This window comes from Ceratosolen solmsi, unplaced genomic scaffold, assembly GCF_000503995.2.
Source record: "Ceratosolen solmsi marchali unplaced genomic scaffold, CerSol_1.0 scaffold1, whole genome shotgun sequence".
In the NCBI taxonomy this organism is placed as follows: domain Eukaryota; kingdom Metazoa; phylum Arthropoda; class Insecta; order Hymenoptera; family Agaonidae; genus Ceratosolen; species Ceratosolen solmsi.
In genome coordinates this window covers 8,888,482-8,908,773 of record NW_011948415.1, presented here as the reverse complement: position 1 = coordinate 8,908,773, position 20,292 = coordinate 8,888,482, and the positions used below count along the sequence as shown (strand labels likewise).

The window sequence follows — 20,292 nt, the reverse complement described above, 5'->3', positions numbered from 1 at the left end:
GAAGAAAAGAAAAAAAGAAAAGAAAAGAATTTTACAAATATCTGCATTGGAATAAATGGATGTATATACAACAACAACGGCAATGAAATGCGCGATCGGTATTCGATAAAAAATTGCAATTTAATTATTCATTAATTAACAATTATTTTCTTGCTGTAAGATCAATAAATAATTTAAATAAAAATGTAAAGAAGCAGTCGTAAGTATTAAGTACCGTTCCAAGAAAAATTAAATCAGACAATGAAATTGAATTTAATATGTAATAATTGTAAAGTACTTTTTATTTACTTTGAATTATTAATTTAAAGTGTAAAACTGAATATGATTTAGATAACATTTTTCATTATAACCACCAGCATTCACGTTAAATTATAAACTTCTATTGCACGTATCCAATTTCTTTCGCTCAATGAAAATTTTGTTATATACAAAAAAATATAATTTATATATAATAAAAATGATGAAATTCGTTGACACATTTTGTCCACTTATTGTAAAACATATTATTATTATTATATTTTATTGAAAAAAAAAAAAAAAATTAACATTTTAAAAATTTTAAATCGTTATAATTTAAAAAGTAATTAAGGACTTCAATTCTTTGAATTTGGTCTCCAAATTTAACAAATTCTTTTATAATAATCTTTCGTACGCGCACACCGCGTAAAAATTTTCATCAAACTAAATTTGATGGATTTCTACACGATACAATTATTAATATATTTATGTAAAAATTTTGTAATAGTAATTTGAAATGATAAACATTTCAATAAAAAATTGACGAAATATTTTACCTAATTATGGTATCTGTAATAAAAAAACATACTATAACTATAAAATTTTGTGAAAGTATCGCCTTATTTAAGAATTTAAGAAGAAACTAGAGAAAATATGTCATTGTGTTTGATTTCATTATTATTTATTCTACAAATTTCTATATAACTTTTCTCAATAAATTTTTCATTACCTTTCGTTAATTGTTACAACTAACGAAACATGCAATAATGATTTTAAAAGCTATTTAATTATGGAGAAAAATATTTAACTTTCTAGCACTAATAATTAATAAGAAATTATTTTTGTAGAGATAGAGATAGAATTAATGTTATTGAGCGTCGTAAAATTCATTGCTCTATGGAGAAAAGAGTTGAAATGTTAAAAAAAAAAAAAAAAAAAATAATAAAAAAAAAACATCAAGTATCTATAATAAGAAACAAATTTCATTAAAATAATTATGAGAAATAGGGATATAATGAAGACTAAACTATGAATTGCAAATCCAATTGGAGCTTTGGATTATGCACGTGTACATGAAAATTATATTAGGCAAAAATAGAAAAGAAAATTATGCTGTTCGTTATGCAGCTATAGATAGTTGGATTAGCCTATTCAGAATTCATAATATCATATATATGTTGCTTTGGCTCATAAATCAAGCATATACAAATTAGCAAATTAATTGTTTAAATTTGAATAAATCCCTCAAATTAATTGGTAATTTTATCTTTTATCTTTTTTATTTAAGTCTGTCATTGCATTGGTTAGTTTGTTTATAGAAGCAGGATAATCGTTGTACTCGTAAAGTTTCCAAATACAACAATATTTCTTCCCATTAATGTCGTTTTAATGATAAAGCCTAGTGTATTGTAAATATAGTTTATAAAAAAAAAAAAAAGAAGAATTTATATCGATATAAATTCTTCAATATCGTTGTTTAAAGAAGCCTTACATGCGCACACATAAATAATGGCTGGCAGAAGATATTGTGGATGGAAACAAGGTTTAAACGATAAAAGGCATGTTTGTTTGAGCGAGGTGCATGATTCAAATCAATGAAGCATTTTCATTTCTTCCTTTCTCTTGTTTACTTTGCATCAATATCTCGATAAGCGTAGCTCAAGTGCATGTACAACCCGTTTGACGCAAGTACTTAAGGGGCGCTCTATTAACATTATAACATGGCTGTATACCGTCTGATTCAGAAATGACGAAAGCAGCTCGTATCCTTTTTCGTTGGCAAGGCGCGATTAATGCTATTGTCGTTGTGCGAAGGTTAGCATGGGAACATTTTTAAATAACGCCAATATACGCGTAACGACATTTACGAACAATCAGATTGTACTTTTTAGTTTCTTTCTTCGCTTTGAGCGACGTACATTAGGTTAAGTGACAAAATTCGTTACCGCTCGACTTAAATTTAAAGCAATTGACACGAGATTAATGACGCCGAAATGAAAATATTTCTCAATACCTCGTGCATTGATGGGCGAGTATAGGTGGACTTGTCCTTCATCGTCGCATTTATTAGCAAATTTCGCATAAGTCGTGAAAGCGAAATATAGAAATATCCATAAAATTTTAGATAATATTCCAAAGGGACAATTAGATAATGATGATCTAGTAGTGTCAATTAGAATGTGTTGAGCAGTATAATAATAAGATATCGGACATTTCATAAATCTATCCATTCGTAGAATAAACGACCAAGAAGACGTTCATCTCTTCCATTCCTCATCCCGTATCCCTATTATCTCTTACATTATGATTTTACATGCGTGTCACTGTTGGCTCGTTTAATTAATATCGTCGAAGAGTTTTTTTTTTTGTTTGGAAAATCAGCACCTTCCTAAAAGATCTAAATAACAAACACTTTCATAATCCTTTATTTTTTTTTTAATCCATATTAATTTTAATAATGAATCTTACAAAAGGCTCGATCACTTTCTCTAAATACACGATGAAAATAATCGTATGAGCGTAAATGGATTTTTATCATTAGATACTTCTTCGAATATAGCTAATAAGACATTTAAGAGTCGCTGATGAACTCATAGCGTCTCTTTAACGGAAAGAAAATTTTCATTTAAACAATCAATGAGATTTATACAATGTAGAAATTGGAGTGTTTCGTTAGAAAATAAAATTTATGATAAACGTGCGTTAATCGTTGAAAATATTCCGCCTCCCTCGAGGTATTTTGATAAAAATAACAATAAAAGTAATTAACCACGACGATCTCGATAGTTCAATTAGTAATCGCAATCTCTCGGAAAGAGAGAGGCTGGTGATTCAATTCTCAACCATGTTCTTGATTATTATGTAATCAGTCTATTTTTTCAAAATCAATGCCGAAACATGTAATTTCCTTATAATTAATAATGATTTACCGGGCAACGGATAAGTAAATTAATTTCTACTTACGCGTTCCATCGCAACACGATTACGATACAATACATGCGCGCACATACGTTAAGATAATAATAAAAATTGCACATCTTTAATATTGGTATTAAACTATCCAATGTGTCAAAGGAGTTAAGCAATTAACGAGAGATAAGCAACAGTTGTACAAATACAGGAGTAATATTCTTAAATATGTACGTCGCCGACATGATCTACATACGGACTTCCGTACTTTTGAGAAAGGCATTCAGCCTTTAAGTTGCACAACATTGTCTACACTCATACCGAATTGCTGATAATAAGATCCAGGTAAATAGCCTGCCATAGATGATATTCAATGTAAGCAATGAACAGAAAAGTGTACTATTTCTCAATTGAAAAATTTATATAAACTATCCTCCTATGATAGATCCTTGATAGCGCTATTTAGCATATTGATATTGGATATAATCAGAGACTATAATCTTATTCATAAAAGTAAAGTGCTCGGTCTACTTGCTCGGCATTATTGCCAATTCGTTTCCTATCATCGTCGACTGCAACCTTAAAAACAATATTACACGTACGCGCACACGCGCGCACACAGCCCAATATCGTTCATTTCACCCCCCCCCCTTTTTTTTTCTATGGAATAATCTTTTCAGTCTAATAAAACCTTGCAAATATTGCCGGGGAATATTTCATTTTTTATGCTACCAAGACTACCGTCATTTTCTACATTTCGTACTCCACTCCAAATGTTTACGTATTTCTGAATTAATTAAATCTTTACATCATTCCTGCAAATAAAATTCGTCCTAATTGGAATATGGCATTACGTTATATGCGTTATATGATTTTGATATAACACTCTACGTTGCCTCTATACCTCGACAATCATATATTCAAGATTTTGTTTCGTAATTTTTTTCGATAATTATTGCTTAAAAGATAAAATGCCCGTGTAAAATATTCCATCGATATTGGCCAAAAGCCATGTTCCCAGCAACAATGGGCTAAGTAAAATATCTCATATAAATAATCTCTTTTAATAATTATTAACTTAGGCCAATTTATACACAGAAGCATCTTTATAGATTGTACTTTTTTTTTTTTTTTTTTTTTTTTTTTTTTTTTTTTTTTTTTTTTTAATTAATTAATGAAGATGTATTAGTTTTAATACTACGTTAATATTATTTACTTTGTAGTAAATAATTTTCTAGCTAGCAATTTCGTAATGAAATACTATTTACGAATACTATTTTTATGTCAGATATACTCGTGTGCTTTTAGAGATTGTTCTATCTATAAAAAAAATAAAAAAATTTATATATAAGAAGATTGTTTATAAAAAATTTCATTAGAAACAAAATCGACGTTTAGAACGAAATTGTCTCTCTTTATATTATATTTAACGTTGCTTAACTCATTTTAATTATTATTTCTCTTTATGTCAATTCCTTATTTTTAAAGAAAAATATTAATTCTCCTTGATAACCATTATTCCAAAATACTCTAGTTAACTTATGCCGTTTTATGTGTGAACTCTGGCCTAATGCTCCATTACCTAAGTAAATGTCTATTTGTTATATGATAGCCTAAATTTAATTATTGCTACACTTAAAATATGGATTTTAGCAAAATTTTCAATGTTGCACTTAATAACGAGTAAATTAATTGAATTCAGTTGCCTCCTCATTTTGTTGTTAAAAATTTCAAACGTTGACTCCTATTAGTGAATGTAATATAAATAACAAGAAATTGAATTTATTAGTGATACGGTGATAAATGAAAATTGGAACAATTCGCTTAAAACTTTGTTGTGATATAACAATCATATTTGCTGATAAAATTTTTGTACACAGCTCAATATTAATTCTATATGTGTCGAATGCTTTTAAAATTTTACTTTTATTATTATTTTTAATTTTTCCTTTTTAATATGGTGATTTAATTGACTGGCATAAATCCAAATTTAATTATTTTCTTTATTTTTATTTTGAGAAAATTATATTTTACAAGGCAGTTCTCAAGTAAAAATGAGCATGCAAGTTGAGCTCCTACAAGTAATTATTTAGTTTTTTAAACTTATTTCTCTTGAATTTGAAAAATATAATTATCAATATGTATTGTTTCATTCGGCATATTTTTGCAATATAACTATTATTGACAATTGTTACTATTATTACACAGTAATCTATTGACATATCATTAGCAAAGTTCTACGGAATGCCACAATCTATTGGCATATATTATATTTCCTTATTTTCTATTTGTTTCTATAAATCTACTAAAGAATATTAAGCGAGTAATCTCTGAGGACTCGAAGAAATCGTAATCTTCTTTACAAATAGCTTACAGTTAATGGAGTCACATTATCATGAATTTGTTGTACTGTGCATCATTTGCGATTTATAAGTTTTCCAATATAAAATTAGATATAAAATACAATTTCTAATTTCATTCACAAGTTTCAAAATCAGAATAGAAAAATTATAATGAATTAGTGGGATTTTGTCATTTATAATGCACAACGCCAATATGTAATTCAAATATTATATTATTTACCAAGTCATATTTGTCTAATATTAATTTACCAGTTCATTTTCACATGCTAATATATATAGCGATAAAATTTTCATTACTCCTAATTATACTCTATATTTTATAAATTTAAGGAATTTCAAACATTTAGAGATTTATGCTTGAAATTTAGTTAATTTTCAATTTCTCAGCTGCTCAAATTCTAACGTTATTTATACTTATATATATATATATATATATATATATATATATTCAAAACAATTTTAGCGTTTAATTTTCCTTTCCATTAATATTTTAACGGTACTGCAAGTAATGATTCCGAATAATTAAAGCCAATAGTTTCTTTGCGCAAATACTGTACTATTATAACGGTATATTCAAAACTGTATAATAAATTAATCAGGAGGATAGTCGATTATACAATTTATGACTCGCAAAATTTAGTTGAAAAATTCAATTTCTCAACTTATATTGAGGAAAATTCAGCGAACGTTCGAGTCTTGTCTACACCGAATATAAAGCAAATTATGTCCGTCTTTTTAAATCATAATTTCGATGAAAGAAATAAATCACTTATGAGCAAATGATGAACGTTTCTCTTAAGCGATAATTCAAAAACTACACGTGTACAGATAGATACGTTTGCAAACGTCTCGTTTAACGAGCAACGCTCCCATCTCAATGCTACACACGATTCAAAAGGTTTTTTCTTTTTTTTTTTTAAATAATAATTCATAATAATTTATAATAATAATGACAATAATAATAATAACGACGACGACAACGACGACGACGACGACGACGACGACGACGACGACGACGACGACGACGACGACGACTACAACGATGACGACAACGACGACGACTACAACGATGACGACGACGATGACGACGACGTCGACTACAACGATGACAATAATAACGATAATAATAAGGAAAAGAGGGCCGATGTGGAGGGCGAGGAGTACAAGGAATTTATATGTGCAAGAACTCGTTTTCGTTCTCGACGGTAAAGAGTGGCACAGTTTGTTGATTAGGCGGCATAAAGGATGGCCGAGCTCGAGTGTACTTTTGACGTATGGTTTTGTGTCGGCTAAGAAGAGAAAGTAGCGACGATGTATCACGCGCACGTACAGCAACGTAAAGAGCGAGTAACGAATGTCGGAGATGCCGCGCTTGCACACGCGCGGCTCTCTATTTATAATGTGCGCGAGTGCTTTTGCTTCAGCGCGGCAAGTGCACAAGACGAGTGGACACGTGTCGTCTTGCCCCGAAGAGCGGGACACTTTCCACGTGTTACTCGTCTCCCCGAGTTTCATCATATCCGACCTCCCTCCAACCTTCTAAACCCCCCCTCCCCCTTCTCTCTCTCTCTTTCTCACGCGCGTTCGCTTTTGATTTAATTAGCCATGGGAGGCGAGTATGCGCTCTAACCCAGCCTCTTTATGTCACGAGGCTTTTTCACTCTGGGAGATACTGGTACTTGGGCTCGCAGCTAAATCAAAAGCGACGATGCAGCACTGAGCATCGGACTAAGCGTGTGAAACCGCGAGATGTTAATTTTTATTAGACGGAAGAGAGGATGACAAGGAGCTATTGGATGTAAAATATATTTCTTCGTCGATCGATTGTTAAGTCTGACGACACATGCGTGATTATAGCTAAAACGACACTGATTCATGTCCACGCCATTAAGGAAAATTGTCGACAATGCACGACAAAACGTAGTAGAAACACTTAACAAACTTAAAAACTAAACTCTTAAAAACAAAACAAAAAAACAATCGTTTTCTAATTGATGGGATGCGATGCTTTTTCCAATCATAATTATGAACGTTAAAAAGGAATCGCGAGCCTTTTTCTTTCCTCTTCTAAATATTATACTAAAGAGCAAATTATGCGCTTTGATTGACCAGGCTATAAAGATAGGCTAGCTATGAAAAAAAAAAAGCACAAAGTACATGTAATTGCCGAGCGTAAATTCGATGTATTTATTAGACGCGTATTCGTATATACGAAGCAGCTGCAATGACGTTCAATAATTCATTCGTCGGGCATTGGCGATAGTTAGACGTTGAATTGTATTTTTACGGATAATCGGGCGTGAAATCGGCATCGTGAAATGGTTCATTAACCATTGCGATCTTTCATAAACGCAGAAATGTCATTCGTTGAATAGAGGCCTTAACGCATGCTCTATGAATCGTCATTTCTCGCAAATCGGCTCTTCATCCACCAACGAACGAGGACTAAGATCTAACGCTCATCAGAATGATCAGAAAGTCGTTCATTATTCGAATTGTAGATAAGCGCGGGGCCGCGTTAAACAATTCGTAAGCACTTTATTCGTGGTTAACTTTTCATTCGCCAACTTGTCGACTTTTCGCAATTCGAGCCCCCTTTCCCCGATACCTCGACTCAATTAAAACGTATAAAGTATCCCCGGCGCGGCATCTGCGTCATAATTAGCAGAAGCACTTTGATGCGCGTTAATTCAAAGCGATCGGGCGTTGCGGCGCTTGGAAGGCGCGCGCGGCTCTTCCTAGTCCGTCTTGAAATAGCTAAAATAAACGTGGCGATCGGACCGATTAACGGCGCTGCTGCTAAGCGCATCTCCCTCCAATAGCACGCGCCCACCCTTCGTTAAATAAAGACGGAAGGGAAGCGGCGAGTGCGCGCATTCGTCGCGAAAGGACGGATAGACCTAGCAAAATAATACACGTCGCACGGATGGTTTGGCGATGGGATGGGACGTGATCGGGGAGGAGGTCTGACGGCCGTTACTCCGGAGCCTGTACTATGGTTGAGAGGCTCCTGGTATACAGCCAAGTGCGTCGATACTGCGTTCGGGGAGCTCGCGAAGTGAGCTCATGCGGAGTGATGGACATTCGAAGGAGACACTGCGAATAAAAAACACGTTCGCGCGTGCCGTGGACGTTGGGCGGGGGGAGTAGGGCCGAGGATGCGTGTTCGACCGATCACTCGATCGGTCGATTGGTGGTAGGAAGAAGAAGGCTAGGGCCGTAGCGGCGACGATAATCGTCTGAAAATCGCGTCGGCGCTTAACATGCGAAACGACCGCATGGAGAATAGAAAGTACTTGGGCATTGCTCGAGCCACCGTACGATGATTCGTTATTGTATGAGATGATGGTGGGGTTGGGGGAGGGGGAGCCAGTGGTCAAGGCGTTCGAGATCGTTAGAGGATAGTAGTAATACGTGGGGTGGCTTTTTTGCCCTTCGACTTATCTCGCGTGCGTCCCTTGGCTCGCAGTTCCGGTGCTCGCACGGCCCTTGATGCGCCAGAGTCGTCCCTTACGACGTAATCGCTCGCTTGCCATCTCGTCGTAGGCGAAAGTTTCCCGTGCCGCGAGTAAGTGCCCTGTCGCGTCGCGAGTCCCGTCTGCGAACAATCGCAATTAACGACGAGCTCGCTGGCCCGTAATATCGCTCCGTGAGTTATATCATTTAACCAAAGGATTTCTCTCGGGGCCGGGCACGCAGCTCGCTAATGCCATCAAAGCACTCGGCACATAAAATGTTGGTATGAGCGACGAGCGATTCGTAATTTTACAACGATTCTGCACGATTTACGGCTTTTGAGCCCCCCCCCCCTCCCAGTTCCCCGCTCTACGTCCTAATGTAATTGCGGAATAAAGTGTTTCGAGCGATAGGAATTTTAACTTGGAGCTACGTGGAGGAGGGCAAGAATTAACGAGCACTGCTTTTAAGTGCTTAAGGCACACGACTGCGACGAGCATTGCCATGTCCACGTGGTGCAGGAAAACGGTAGCACCAACCATTATCTGGCAGACGAAACGTTTTACGTACTTTGGCTACATTACGGCATTAGGTTATTTATTATTTTATCACTCTTCATGGAAGAACCAGATAAATAATATTTGCTCAGCGGCAGATAATTTTTATTGTTAATGCTGTTGTAACTGTAGTTAGCCGTGTTGTGCAAGCCACTTTTTCACATAAATTTTTCGATAAATTTTTTAGAACGCACTCCCGCTTGGAATGATGCTATCGTGAATTACCTTTGATTAACGAAAATACCAAGCCTCTATGAGGCTTAACATACTGCTTAATTAATTCTTCTAACAGATACGGAAGCTTCAAAATATTAAGCTAACGCACTACCGCTAATAATTATTACCGATAATAATTAATGATAATAATTAATACATATGCATATATAATGTTCATTAAATGTACATATAAGGTTCATTAAATTGCGATGGTTGAACGTATTGCTATAATTAATTAACTCGGGGACAAAAAGAAATTTTTATAATACCGAATGTATGTTGATTCAACAGTTCTCGAATAATGCTAATGAAAACAAAAATATACAATTACTTAATGTTTTAAATGAATAAAACTACGATGACTATTATTTTAAAACCTTATTGGCTTTCGACTCCATTTACGGCATCATTAGTCTTTTTCAAATTATTCGAACATCCGTAACAGCGTTTAAACATTTTATTGCAGTTATTCCAGCATTTTTTTAAAAATAAAAAAACCATCTATTTATTTAAAGAAATTTTTTTTGTTTTTTTATTTTTTGTTTTTTTTTTGTTATTAAGTATTTTCCATTATTTTTTATATCGCGTGTACTCCTTATATAACTGTTTATGTCCAAGGCGCACAAAGTGATGAAATATATTGTCTGAAACTTTTGAATCGGGCCAACGAAACTAAATCTACTTTACAATGTCTTAATATTGTCGCATTGTTCGCTGTAGATGAGAATTGTACAAATGCACAAAACAAAACAAAACAAAAATCATGTCGCACAACGGACTTTATTATAAAACTCGCATTGATAAAAAAATATTACTATTATCACCGAGCAATTTTATTCATGTGCATAAGTACAATCAAACGTTATTATAAAATTACATAAATATTTAGAAAGCCATGGCATTGTTTGCCTCCGTTCATGCTCAATTGACAAATTAACTTGTTCTTTATTTTTTTAAACAATTTTTATTTTCATATTTATATGCACATTCATCATTGTAACAGCTTTCCGGTACAAAAGAACGTTTATTCGATAAAGTAAAATGACTTTACGTAAAATTCGCTTTATCTATTAAGAAGATGTTTTAACTACTTGAAAGGAGGATCTCACTATTTTAAATCGTATATGTAACAAATATTATATGTGTAGTATACTACTTCATATAGCAAATGTCACATATACTATGTAATATAAAATAAAAATGATTGCTTGTATTGTTAGATATATATATTTTTTTTTGTTTTTTCTTTGTTTTTTTTTTTATTTGTTTAACGTACGTACACGTAAATAATGTATAGGACTTATTGGAGTCATATTTTGAAAGTTCAAATATTTGTCATAATTACGTAAATTCCTCTTACGACTTTACTTAAAAGCAATTTACTTTCACAATAATTATATCAATTTTCTGAAAAATATTTTACGGATGACTGGTAAAACGCATATATTATTACATTATTTATTTATCTTGTAGGCAAATTGCGGTAATCAAATTAAAAAATGTAAGTAGATTAAAATTTTATCGACCATAAACATGAATAAATACACGAAGATTATATATATTCGGAAGATTCGTTTAAACAGATGATTCGTTTTATGTTTGTCAATTTTATCATTTCATCGTTATTATTATTATTCAAATAGTTATATAGTAAAATTTCATGTATAAAAAAATTAATTTCACATGCAAATTAATTTATTTGCTAAATTCATTTTTATTTCTATCTCGTGTAATTATTTTTCGTACAATGCATTGTAGACTGACACGGCAGAAATTCGTCTATGCTTTATTTGTAATAATTGTTTGTCTCAGATTTCTTTATCGTAAATACATATGTTAAAGCATGTTTAAAAATTAAAATAATTAACAAAGTATTATTGCTGGCAAATTAAATTATTCAGTACCTTTCTTTTAACAGCCAATTGCATGGCTTATAAATCGATTCTCCAACATTTTTTCATATAACATAAAAAAATCTAATTTACTTAGGTAACGTTAAAAGATTTCAATCGATTAATTACGATTCGTATATTTATAGTAATACGTAATATAGTAAATTGCAAGATTAAAAAAAATAAAATCAATAAACAATAATAATAATTGAATTTATAAGAAATTGTGGATATACTTATTTTGTTAGTTAGTATTATCTTCAATTTTACCAACTAGTAATATTCAAACTTAATTACAAACAATTAAAAATTTCAATTAATAAATTAATTTTTACTACATAGTCAGTATATTAATTTTACATATCGTTATAAATAATATATCGCTTGTTCTTGTAAAATAATGTAAATTAATTGTTTGATTGTGAGTTTATATGCATAATTTGCCGGGGCTTTGGTAGCGAAATATACGATCTAATCTAATTACTGCATATGGTAATTTCAAAAACTTGCGATATAATTTTAATAATAGCCTTGTTGTCTCATTAATTAGTCAATCGTTGGGCGGCAATAAGGAATCGTAGGTATTGTTCTATCAAAATCACGACCGTCCCGTTCATTTAACGAACTTCTGGAACCTCAAACGATATGGACTATGTTGTACGTTTAATGGGTTCCCCTATCGTAAAAACAATACATGTAATACATAAGCATAGTCGATCACCATAAATTAAGATGCATCGAATGAGTTGAAGGAGTATAATAAAATTCAAATAATTTTTAACCTTTTTACTATGCGCGTCATTTCATTATTAGCCTCATCATTTTCTACCGAAAACAAGCAAAGCTGAAAAATAGAAAATTGCCACAAATTTTTGTGTATTGAATTTATTGAAATTTCTGTATTAGAAAGTATCGTTATAAATTATTATAAAATAAATATATCACGTTAGTTTGAGATAACGATCTTTTAATTACGGTAGTGTAAGCTTATATATATACATACACATACATATATATATATATATATATATATATATATAATAATTAATTTTTTTTTATTTCTGCTTAAGCCTCTCAGCTCTCCCACGTAGAGTAATAAATTAACAATCAAATACAATTTATTTTCAAAGATTTCTGATAAGACTAATGCCTCACTTAAATGCACACAAGATTTTCCAAGCTATCTGCAATTTTATAAAACTAAACTTTGTAAGCATAACGATTTTTCGATTTTCACTAAAAGCCGATAAAATCCTATGAGCAAAGAACTCCGTTAAAGTTTATGGAGGAGCTCTTTAAAGTAAATTTGCCATAAAATAATTATGGCATAATGCTGTTTATAATCAGCCTTACTAATACCAATAATCTGCCTCGTGGAGAAATCGACTGTGAAACTCAAGAATACGCGGAATTGGTCGAAACCTTCGTCATCGATCTTAACCGACACGCATGACAATAAGCTTCGTGATTATTGTATTTATTATAATTCGTAGATTAACTCCCTCCAAGAAGATCGAAAAATTCGCTAATATCGTCAGCGTGTATCCCTCCTTATCCGAGCAGCGCATCGTCAAATTTAATATCGGCAATTGTCCTTATTTTTCAGCTGACGGAGTGACGTATTCCTACGGGGTCTTTCACATTGATTTCATAAAGTATTTCGACACGACGAATCAAGCGGCATCATGGATCACGTCGCTGCTCGTCGGTGTCACTTACTGTTCGGGTAAGTATAGCCGAGATCCTAGGCTCGGGCGGTTGACGATGACTGCATTAGTACGAGCGCCTAAATCCTAAATTCCAAGAGCCAACTGATATCGCTCGATCGTCCACGGCCTTGAAATAAGTCGGCGGACGCGTTATGTTGTTTTTGATTTTTTTTTGTTTTAGGTCCGATTTCGAGTTTTCTGGTAAACAAATTCGGCTGCCGGGTCGTGACGATCGCTGGCTCGATTTTAGCGAGCGCCTGTCTGTTGATCAGCGTCTGGGCCAACAGCATCGTCATGCTGTATTTTACAGCTGGAATTGGCACGGGTAAGTATTGGACGTAGAATTGGCAGTTTATTTGCCGAGCTCTTCTATCCTCGTCCTCGGAAGTTTAACGCGAGCGCAAATTCGCTGGGAGATATTTTCAAGGTGGGCCCAATCGATCGTGTACCAAGTCTTTTAAGCTTATTCGGCTCATAAGTGTCTTGCGCAATGGCAACGGTTTTTCCTCAAAATGATTAGACAGGAATAAAGTGCTCTTGAAATATTATCCCACTAGCGCTCTATCATTATCAACTAAAGTATTTCCTCGTGTTGTAATGTTGCGGCCGTCGCTGACAGATGTTGGCCAGTCGACGAGTATCAATTTTAAAAAATCACTCCAGTTTTTCATTAATCGATCGATAAAATAGTAAATCGTTAAATAAATTCCAAAAATATTTATTATTGTTTGTGTATTTGTAATTGTATTGAAAGGGCTGTCTATCTCGTAGGAGTGTGGCATAATTTTAATATAATTATCGTGAACGTCGCATTAGTAGGACGGCGTATGTGAGAAAGAAGCGGGAGCACGCTTGCAATAATTGAATAATTCAATAATCCGTTGTAGTATATCTTTTTACAAAAATTTAATTGGACAATAAGTATCTCGTCCCGATAAAATTCTGCCGCAATAATTAAATATTAAGTAAATGGCAAGTTCTTGAATCGATGAAAAAAATTTTTTTATTTGTAATTCAAATTATTTACGTAATAGCGTCAATGATAATAGTATTAGGGACACAATTGTCAGTACGCGTGAAGAAAATTAATACCTTTTAGTTATGTCTTGTAAAAAGACGAAAGAAAGAATGAAAATTCTTAAGTTTCGTTAGATTTCACGTGAACGTTGATGTATAAATGAAAATCTCATTACTTGTGTCGATATTTCTTATATGTGCATATACGTATTGTTGAAAACATCGATGTAATAGATAATAAGTAGTCTCTCTCTCTCTCTCTCTCTCTCTCTGTGAGTGCGCCTATGCTTTTTTGGCGTCTTGTTTCAAGTCATTTTAATTCAAAAAGATAAAATAATCAACGAAAGATGATGTGAGAGTGAGAGTGATATATATATATATATATATATATATATATATATATATATATATGTATATTAAAGCCTAATGATAATTGTAAATAATTTTCAGGTTTCGGATTCGGACTGATTTACTTACCGGCGATCGTGAGTGTGACGATATACTTTGAAAAGTACCGATCGCTCGCCACTGGAATCGCAGTATGTGGCTCGGGCCTAGGTACCGTCGTTTTTGCGCCCTTTATCTCCTACCTCATTTGGTACTTCGGAGGCTACAAATATGCAATGCTGATACTCTCGGCCATCGTCCTCAACTGCATCATCTTTGGCATTATGTTCAGACCCCTCGAGCCTGTTAAATCATCCGAGTGTATTCCACTTAAGGTATCAGCTCATCGCGTACCAATCAACCTTTAGCATTCCGTTTACGCCCGACACTAGCCGGCAGCGTTTTTATTAAATTGATAATATTCCGATCAATATCATTACGACAATATTTAGAATTAAAATGTATCGCGAGAGCTTTATTCATTGGGAAATATTTATTGGAAAACGAGGTGGGACGACTAACCGACGCGTCGAATGCCCACAGGATGTGACGAAGAACGGCACATCGATGTTCCAGGCGTCGGACAGGGTGAAACAAGGAGTCGACCGATGCTTAAGCGTCAGTCACATTTCCCCGAAGAAGCATTCTAATGCGAAAACCTCGGAGGGTGCTTCGAACAACATTCGCCTCGCGTTGAGCCAGCCGATCCTGATGACAAAGGATGGCAATCATGCCAGCGAACCCTTCCCCCGCGTCTCCTGTGGAAGTGGAATAATGAATCGCTCGGACGTCTTCTTACGCAGCAGCATACACAACATTCGTAAGCGTTCGTAAGTCAACTTCCATTCTCGTATTTCCTTAACAATTAGATTCGAATGCCAACAACTGTCAACCGGAGAAGCGACGCTTCTAATCCTCGATCCCCTATTTAATCCTCGTTTGTTCGTTTGCTCTCCCGCACTCCTATCAATTCCCTAAGCGATCGATCCCACACATCCAATAATCTATCGAGGCGCTCGATCCCTATCGATCGAGGCTCCATTCATTGATGACATGTTTCGCAATGCCAATGCCCAGAGAGTCGCTGACGAATAGCGAGGAGAACGCGCGATTACGACTGTCATCGAGAAGTCTTCCTAACGGTACAGGACACAGGACGACCGATGGTACCGAGTACCTAGACGATTCCAACGACGAGAATATCATGAAACGAATGCTTCAGCTGTCCTTACTCAGAGATCCACTCTTCATCATTTTCACGATATCGAATTTTTGCACGAGCATCGGCTTCAACGTACCCTATGTTTATTTGCTGGTAAGTCGTGGCCCAATCATCCCCATTACGTGGTGCGTTTGGGAGTTTGGGACTAATTAAAAATGTCTTGGCATCTTGAAGCCTCAAGCCATCGAACGGGGCATGGATAAGGATACCGCGAGCATACTGCTTTCCGTGATAGGAATTGCCAATACAATCGGAAGAATCGTTCTTGGCTATGTGTCGGACAAGCCCTGGGTCAATCGATTACTGGTGTACAATTTGTGCCTGACGGTTTGCGGCTTAGGTAAGGTTTCCTTATGAATAGCCCGTTTCACTTGGCCGTCACTCTCTTCTCAATATTTCATTAAAATCCCGACAAATATAATGTTTGTGTGTGTTTGTGCGCGCGCGCGCGCGCGCGTGACCCGACAAATATAATGTTTGTGTGTGTTTGTGCGCGCGCGCGCGTGTGTGTGTGTGTGTGGGTGTGTGTGTGTGTGTGCGTGCGTTCGCGCGTGTGTGTATGTATGTATGTGTGTATGTATATGCATGTATGCATGTGTGTATGAAGGTCATGGCACGGTACCAATCAGCCTATAATCAATAATAAATTTTTCTTTTCCTTTCGATCTTGCAGCCACTGCATTAAGCCCATTCTGCAGCTCCTTCGTGTCCTTTGCGATTTATGCGTCGGTGTATGGATTCACGGCTGGTGCCTACGTCGGCCTCACCTCGGTCTGCCTGGTCGATTTAGTCGGCCTCGAGCGGTTGACCAACGCCTTCGGACTGGTGCTGTTATTCCAGGGGATCGCCTCGTTCCTGGGGCCGCCCATTGCTGGTAAGGCAGTCCCACTACATTATCCGATTATCCTTTAGCTGCATTCATAATTATATGGCTTATTAATGGTTGTAAAAAAAATTTCCTCGTCCGTTTGTTTGTTTGTTTGCAGGTGTCCTGTCCGATAAGCTAAAATCCTACGATCCTGGTTTTTACGTTGCTGGGACAATGATAGCCTTCAGCGGAGTCATGCTATTTATTATACCACCTATTAGGAGTAGAATATTAAAAAGGAGCGAAAAGTTACAGAGGATAGATACAGTTGCTTAGTATAAATTGAATACTCTTATTTTCATAAATATGTGTGTGAACACTATTCTCACCTTCCTGTAAAAAGTTCTATTATCTACTTATCTTTGATTCTGGGCTCGATTAATTTAGTTATTCATTATTTTATTTTACAATTTAACAAGATAGGGTAGTAAAAAGAAATTTTTTCTCCTTTATATATCTTTTATCTTTCTTTTTTTTTGTTTTGTTTTGTTTTGTTTTTTCTGTTTTATTTTTTTTTTTTTAATGTTTTTTATTTTTTGTTCTTCCTTCCAATTTGTTGTTTTAAGTAGAAAATTGCATTTTTATTATTTCTTTAAACCATAATTAGATATTTATTTATTTTAATAAGAACTCTTCGTATTGAAATTCATTATGTTGTAGTTGATTTTTTTTTTTAACAAACGCCTTCTTGGGGAAAAATAGAGAAGAGAAGAATAAAAAGAAGAAAAAAAAGAAACGAAAAGATGAGTCTTCGTCGATATCGTAAAATAATTCTTCGTGGTCAATGTTTTTGTCCTCGTCGAGTGAATATCCATATTTTGTATTGTACGATATTAATTTGATATATTACGCCTAAATATTAATTAGATATAAGTGGCTAACATTTGTACTATTGATTTTATTTTGTATCTGAAACTACGCTTTGACGTACTACTTATTATCGTCGCAACTTATTAAGTCTGTGATAATGAAGCTGTTATCACAAAAACACAATGTAATCAAAATAACATATGAAAAGACATGGAACTAAATGGTGCTCTATTTTTATCTACATGTATAAGTGAGATACTTCGAGGGAACTGTTATTAAACCTACTAATCGATAAGAATTATATTAATTCAACGATAATTTTTAACGAAAAAGGCTCGATAAATTGTGTAAATGAAAAATTGTTTTCATAGAGTGGGTGCATTTTGTAATTACGTGAACGAATATTAAGCAAATGTAAAAATTAGCGAGGATAATGAATGGAAAAGCATATGGTTCAAAGGTTGGTTATAGCTTTTAGTAAGCGTTTATACCTATTTCAATATTTGCCCTACTTAGTAGTAGGTTCGCTCAACTTCGAGCCAATAAGAAAGAGAGAGAGAGAGAGAGAGAGAGAGAGAGAGAGAGAGAGATACATATATAATAGATATTCCAGAAATTGTAACTTGTAACATAATGATGATACGTTTCGCGTGTTGCCTCGACACTTCATAAAGTCGTCCCGAGTATAAATAATAATGTGCGACTTGAAAATGGACCAGATTTAATGCCTGCAGTTCTTACAAGGACCAGATATGTCAATTTCGAAGATTTTCTATACGCGTGCAAAGATGCTTATTCAGATACAGATGTCAAATAAATAGCAATTTATTGGCTATGCAATTAACAATTGGCCTTCTCTGCCTCAGAAAAAGGCTAAAATAGACATAAAACGTGTTTTCATTTTAACAATTTTACGTAACAAAAATATCATAATGATCTTTATCGTTTTTATCAAATGCGTTCTTAGTACACGTAACATCTTACGAGCATAGTTACCAAGTTCAGATGTGCGTCAAACAATTATAATTTATTGCCATTAACAAATTATTACAATGATAAAAGTAAATAAATATATAATAAATAAATAGAAATTAATTATTCAATAATAATAGCCTACCTTGTTACACACTTTTTTGTTTTTTTTTTTTTTTTTTTTTTTTTTTTTTTTTTTGGTACATCATTCATCGATTATCCTGCAATCAATTGCCATTGCAACGTACGTTTCTATATTTTATCCAACATCATGCCATCGTATTTATCAAATAAAATTTTACGATTGTACAAGCATTATAACACTAATTACCATGCGATTGCGTTTTTGCACATATTGAAAAGCCTCGATAATTCTTATTGATCCGTACACGATCGCTTATCATCGACCTTTCCGGGACCTCGTGAACTTTTCCTTAATTCATTATAAATATTCGCGCTCGAGTAACTGCAGGGCCAAGTATCTATCGCCCCCCCCTCCCCCAGCAACTACATGCGCTCTAATCAAGTTCAAGTACACACAGTAACTTTTAATTATTTAGCTACATTTACTACGCTAATTATTTGGCATGCACGTTACGCAGAATATGACGGGAGGAACATTGTCTTACCTTATCTACTCGCTAACCAATATAAAACAAACTACTATCTTACATAAAATCCTTATTTATCTTGTGCGGCGCGCGGGTTCATAGCTGTTCGCTATAGCGCTACGCCTAAGCTATAAATTAAGAGGCTGTTAAGTTCACATCACACTTACATCGACATCAATCGCTTTCACTTTTATTAGCCAATACGCGTCATCGGCATTCACTCTCATCTCCCTTTAACAGCGCTGCCCTCGATATATTTCACATTATTGCTGCCTCGAGCGTAAACATCCACGCACGCCAAGCTTCTTTAATCGTCACAATGTCGTAAGCACCTCCCGCTCCGCAGCATCCCAATCGGGAGGATTTTCGCGCTTTTACCGTGCCTGCCCTCGCGAAATCCTGCGAGCGGGTCGACCTGGCACGCACCAGCGAACTTTCAAAATACATGTGCACCACAGTTGGGGAGGAAGGAGCGATCGCAGATAGAGAATAGAGCGGAATAAAAAAACTTATCGAACCTGCCCCCGTCCCTTACATACCGATGGAGCTGCGCCGCCACGGACCAACGTCAACGAAACTAGAAGCGGCGTGCGAAAGAGGGCGCCACGTCACGGCTCGACTAGCACTGTCGGCGACGGTAAAAAGTGAGGTTACGGAGTCGCGAAGCGGGACACTGGACGCGGAGCGGATACCTGCTGCCATTGACAATTGGCAGACGTGGTAAGGCAGTTGTAGCGGCAACAGCCGCGTATAACCCGCGCGATATTGGCAGTGGCAGAAGACGCGCGTCCTAAGCGCGCTGTCCTTCTTCTCATCCAGTCGGCCTCTCCATTTTTTTTTTAATAAAGCACGAGCGAAAGAGCTGTAAAAGCTAACTAACCTCCGATCGACGCTTGGCTCAATTCCGGGTAAGTGGAGAATATTATAGTCGTCGTTGCTTGCTCACCCATCCTCCTCCTCCTCCTCCTCCTCCTCCTCCTCCTTCTCAACCCCCACCCCCGTTCCACGCACGATAATCGCAAACGCAACCGCTAGCCCCCCGCTTCCTCCTCCTTCTCTTCCTCC

General features: G+C 35.1%; 1 protein-coding gene across 2 annotated transcripts in view; it reads left to right on the top strand.

The window, feature by feature from the left end:
* The window catches only part of LOC105368727 (Monocarboxylate transporter 1), a 38,456-nt gene extending 21,202 nt beyond the window's left edge, over positions 1-17,254 (top strand). For both annotated transcript variants that reach the window (XM_011507811.1, XM_011507810.1), the window contains exons 3-10: positions 13,238-13,357; positions 13,522-13,665; positions 14,808-15,079; positions 15,288-15,574; positions 15,822-16,059; positions 16,141-16,306; positions 16,640-16,840; positions 16,953-17,254. In XM_011507811.1, coding sequence (XP_011506113.1) covers positions 13,238-13,357; positions 13,522-13,665; positions 14,808-15,079; positions 15,288-15,574; positions 15,822-16,059; positions 16,141-16,306; positions 16,640-16,840; positions 16,953-17,110 — 1,586 coding nt within the window. In that variant the 3' untranslated portion in view covers positions 17,111-17,254. The remainder of the gene's footprint in view (positions 1-13,237; positions 13,358-13,521; positions 13,666-14,807; positions 15,080-15,287; positions 15,575-15,821; positions 16,060-16,140; positions 16,307-16,639; positions 16,841-16,952) is intronic.
* Positions 17,255-20,292: the final 3,038 nt, after the last annotated feature.